At 44.5% G+C, this 3,940-nt stretch overlaps 1 protein-coding gene across 1 annotated transcript in view; it reads left to right on the forward strand.

The window, feature by feature from the left end:
* Positions 1-3,696: 3,696 nt before the first annotated feature.
* Positions 3,697-3,940, forward strand: part of si:cabz01090165.1 (leucine-rich repeat and fibronectin type III domain-containing protein 1-like protein) — a 92,133-nt gene continuing 91,889 nt past the window's right edge. Inside the window, exon 1 of the mRNA XM_028574031.1 lies at positions 3,697-3,787. Coding sequence (XP_028429832.1) covers positions 3,697-3,787 — 91 coding nt within the window. The remainder of the gene's footprint in view (positions 3,788-3,940) is intronic.

Here is a 3,940-nt window from a genome sequence, read left to right on the forward strand (position 1 = left end):
GATATACAGTACAGAATGAACCATATAGACAGATATGTACAGTATGTACAGCTATGTGTAGTGTGGTAACATAAGAGTAGTAAGTATATATATATATATATATATATACATAACTGAAGTCAATTTGGTTTGTCTTTTTGCAACATGGTGCAAAAGCATTTAAACGACAAATGTCATGCATATGAAATACATCTTTTTACGTCAGTCCGGGAAAATTACGTTTACAGTACTCGGGTGCAAAATGTACTCCATTGACGGCAGCTGATGGATTCTAATACTTCACACAAAATGTCTAAGAACAGGAGAGAAGTCTCTCATAGAGGATTTTAAACCAAAGTGTGCCATTCAGTGTACTTTATGTCTGGTCTGTGCGCACGCTCGTGCTACGCAGGCTGTGCAGCACTGTGTTTGATGAAAGACTCTCTGATCTGAACCTCTCAGCACCGTCGCCTCGGGCATTGCACTCAGCTCAGATTTTATACCTTTAACCGCATTTCCCACTGACCTTTTCAAAGTGTGTCCAATCAGATTACCAAAAAGCTTAAACTTGAGACACCAGAAATATAATATTAGACTTATTAAAAAAAAAAAAAAAGAGTGCATTGGCCTTTTCCTTCAGTACAAATCTAACAGCCCGGTGTTTATTAATGATAAAACGTTCTCATGTGCAGACATCCTTACAGGAATTGAACGTTGCGATTATTTAATTGAAGCCAATGACAGCATTGTCTGTAAAAGTGACAGCCAGGTGGCCGGGTTAGCTCAGTTGGTAGAGCAGGCGCACATATACTGTATAGATGTTTACTCCTCGGTTTGACTCCGACCTGCGGCCCTTTGCTGCATGTCATTCCCCCCTTTCATGTCTTCATCTGTCCTGTGGAAATAAAGGCCAAAAAATAATCTTAAAACTAAAAAAAAGTGACAGCCAGAAGTGGAAGAAGTATTCAAAGTCTGCTGTGCGTGATCACGGAAGGCTTGTATCATGTGGACGCGCCGACAGTTTTGTTGTCATTGCTTAGAATTCCTCATGGGGGTGACAGAAACTACACACTATAGCTTTAATTAAAAGTACTAATACCACATTGGTAAAACACTCTATTACAAGTAGAAGTCCTGCGTTGGAAATGTTACTTAAGTAAAAGTATGTATCATCAGCGAAATGTACTTAAAGTATTACAAATAAAAAGTACTCAATGCAGAATAATCCTCCCATTTTAGAAACTGGAAACGATCCAAACTGTTGTGTGTTTAATAGGCAGCCCAGTGGTTAGCACTGTGGCCTCACAGCAAGAAGGTTCTGGGTTTGAATCCAGGTCTTTCCGGGGCCTTTCTGTGTGGAGTTTGCACGTTCTCCCCATGTTTGCATGGGTTTCTTCCAGGTGCTCCAGTTCCTCCCCCCCCCCCCCCCCGCCATCAAAACATGAACTAGGTTCACAGCCCCTGGTCCCCAGTGATTGGCTGCTCCCTTGAGGGATGGGTTAAATGCATACATGTATGTGCATGTGACAATAAAGTACCTTTACCTTAATGGTCTAATCCTTTCAGCTAACCAAAGCTGTCAGATGAATGTAGTGGAGTAAAAAGTAGAAGAGGCATGAAAATCGAAGGCTAATTCTGGCTTTTTTAACCCATGGGAAATCATGTGTTTTATTAATTTGCGCTGTCCCCTTTCATAAATAAACTAAACTCAAACTCAAAAGAAGTGCGCTGGCTGCTGCTGCTGCTGCCGTGGTAACTTTCTTTATTTCCACACACTCGTTTTCTGGCGACAGCTGTGTCGACCTTGCCTCCTGTGTGGACCTTGGCCGAGCGGTAGGGTTGTTCGGGCTGATTAGGGCTGGCGCTGTCGGCCTGTTAGGAACAACGAACCCTCCAAGGCCCTGACCTCCGGTTGCTCTGCAGGGGAAGATGGGAAAATAGTGGCGGTGTGTGTGTGTGTGTGTGATCTTGTTTAACTATATTCGTGGGGTCCCATAACCGGGAGTCCAGTATACTTGTGGGGTCCCGGCAGCTTTGTGGGGCCAAAATGCTGGACCCCACAAGTTTAAAGGGCAGTTTGAGGGTTAAGACTTGGTTTGAGGGTTAGGGATAGAATTAGGTGATGGTTAAGGTGATGGTAAGGGTTAAGGTTAGGCATTTAGTTGTGATGGTTAAGGTTAGGGTAAGGGTTAAGGTTAGGGTAAGGGGCTAGGGAATGCATTATGTCAATGACGGGGTGCCCACAAAGATAGTGCCACAAACCTGTGTGTGTGTGTGTGTGTGTGTGTGTGTGTGTGTGTGTGTGTGTGTGTCCCCACCTGTTATCATTGGAACTGGCAGTTTATCTCACCTTTCAGACAACTTAGTTTTCTTTTTTTCCCAGTGGGGCTTTTTTATTCTTCCATATTTCTCCCAAATCAAATATGTTTTTCTCTGTCACTCTTCTCCATGTGAAATCAACAAAAAAGCCATCTCTGCGTGAGGGTTAAGGGTGCATTTTTGCAAAGCTAGATTACATATTAATAAACTAATTTTAGTCCACAAACATTTGCACAATGCACACTGTGCAGTTACAGACTGTGCCTACTGTCGTTGGGGAAAGGTTTTACATTAACTGAAGTTCTGAACAATAAATATAAATGTGTGATATAATTAGGAGGAAACCAATATTCTTTACATACAGTACAATCTTGCTATGCAATGATCCATCTTTTCAGCCCCTTGCCATCTGTTTCTCTCAGAGTCTATCAGGGAGCACAGCATGTACTGCACATAGTGTTGAGGTGTCAGCCTTCCTGCTGCCTTTCACTGCTCCCGTTTTTTTTTTTTCATCTCTGTCCCTCCCCTCCTCCTCTCTTTTCCCACTCATCTCGTCCTCTCCTATCTCTCTCCTCTCTGTGATTTATCTAACATCCTCTAGTCTCTTGCCATCTCGCTTCTCTCCTGTCGATCCTCCACCTCCTCCTGGCTGTGTCGAGCTCACTCGAGAGACACACAGACACAGCAGAGTAAATATGAACATGCATGTGCACTCACACACACACACACACTCACACACCACTGTAAGGCTGAGAGTGTCAATTAGTGTGCTGTTGATGAAGAGTTTCCTAATGCTCTTCAGTGAAGAAGGAAAATGGAAACTGTAGAACAAGAGGCGAATGGGAAGTTTAAATTTAGGCTGCGCAGTGTATGATTTATGCCTGTGAGATCTGTAGGAGTAAAGGTGTAGATTTCACATAATATGCCCCCCCCTAATATTTGGAAGAGGTAGATTTGTCCCCCCTCAAATAATTTGACAACCCACTCGCCAAAAGAGGTAAAAAGAACCATTCAGGGGGCTCAAAACACGTATATACCCTTCTTACCTGTAAATATATGATTTCACACAGTGGACCATACTATCTCAAACTTCTTACGCATGTCTCTTTTCTCAACGCCTTCTCATGAACGGGTCCGTGTGATATAGTACGAAAATGTATGCACACCAATACGTATGAGATCCTACGAAATTAGGAGACCGCCGACTGGTCACGTGACGCCGGCTACAGTGGCCGGCTACGAGCTCCATGACGCCGAGCGGCAGTTGCTGGTTGCTCAAGCCGCCACAGAGCTTCCTGCCGCCGGCTACAGACCTCCGTCAGAGCCCAGTCACGTCAGCGGCAGTTGCTAGATGTTCATGCCGCTACAGAGATCTGCGACGTGGCTACGGTGCTCCGCATGGTGCTCCGCATGGTGCTCCGCATGGTGCTCCGTGGTATCGGCGGTACTTGGTGGGTCACTTACCTGAGAATAGGTGACTCTGAGCCGGGTACAGAGCACCGCGAGCTGCCTGCCGTTTAGGCCGACATTGCGATTAAGTATAGGCCGCAAACAGCGAGGGTTAGGCAGCAATGACAGTTAAGTCCAGGCAACAAAACGACAAGTTAAGTTTAGGAAAAATATTTGGGTTTTTCCAACAATT

Source organism: Perca flavescens, chromosome 3 (assembly GCF_004354835.1).
Source record: "Perca flavescens isolate YP-PL-M2 chromosome 3, PFLA_1.0, whole genome shotgun sequence".
Lineage (NCBI taxonomy): Eukaryota > Metazoa > Chordata > Actinopteri > Perciformes > Percidae > Perca > Perca flavescens.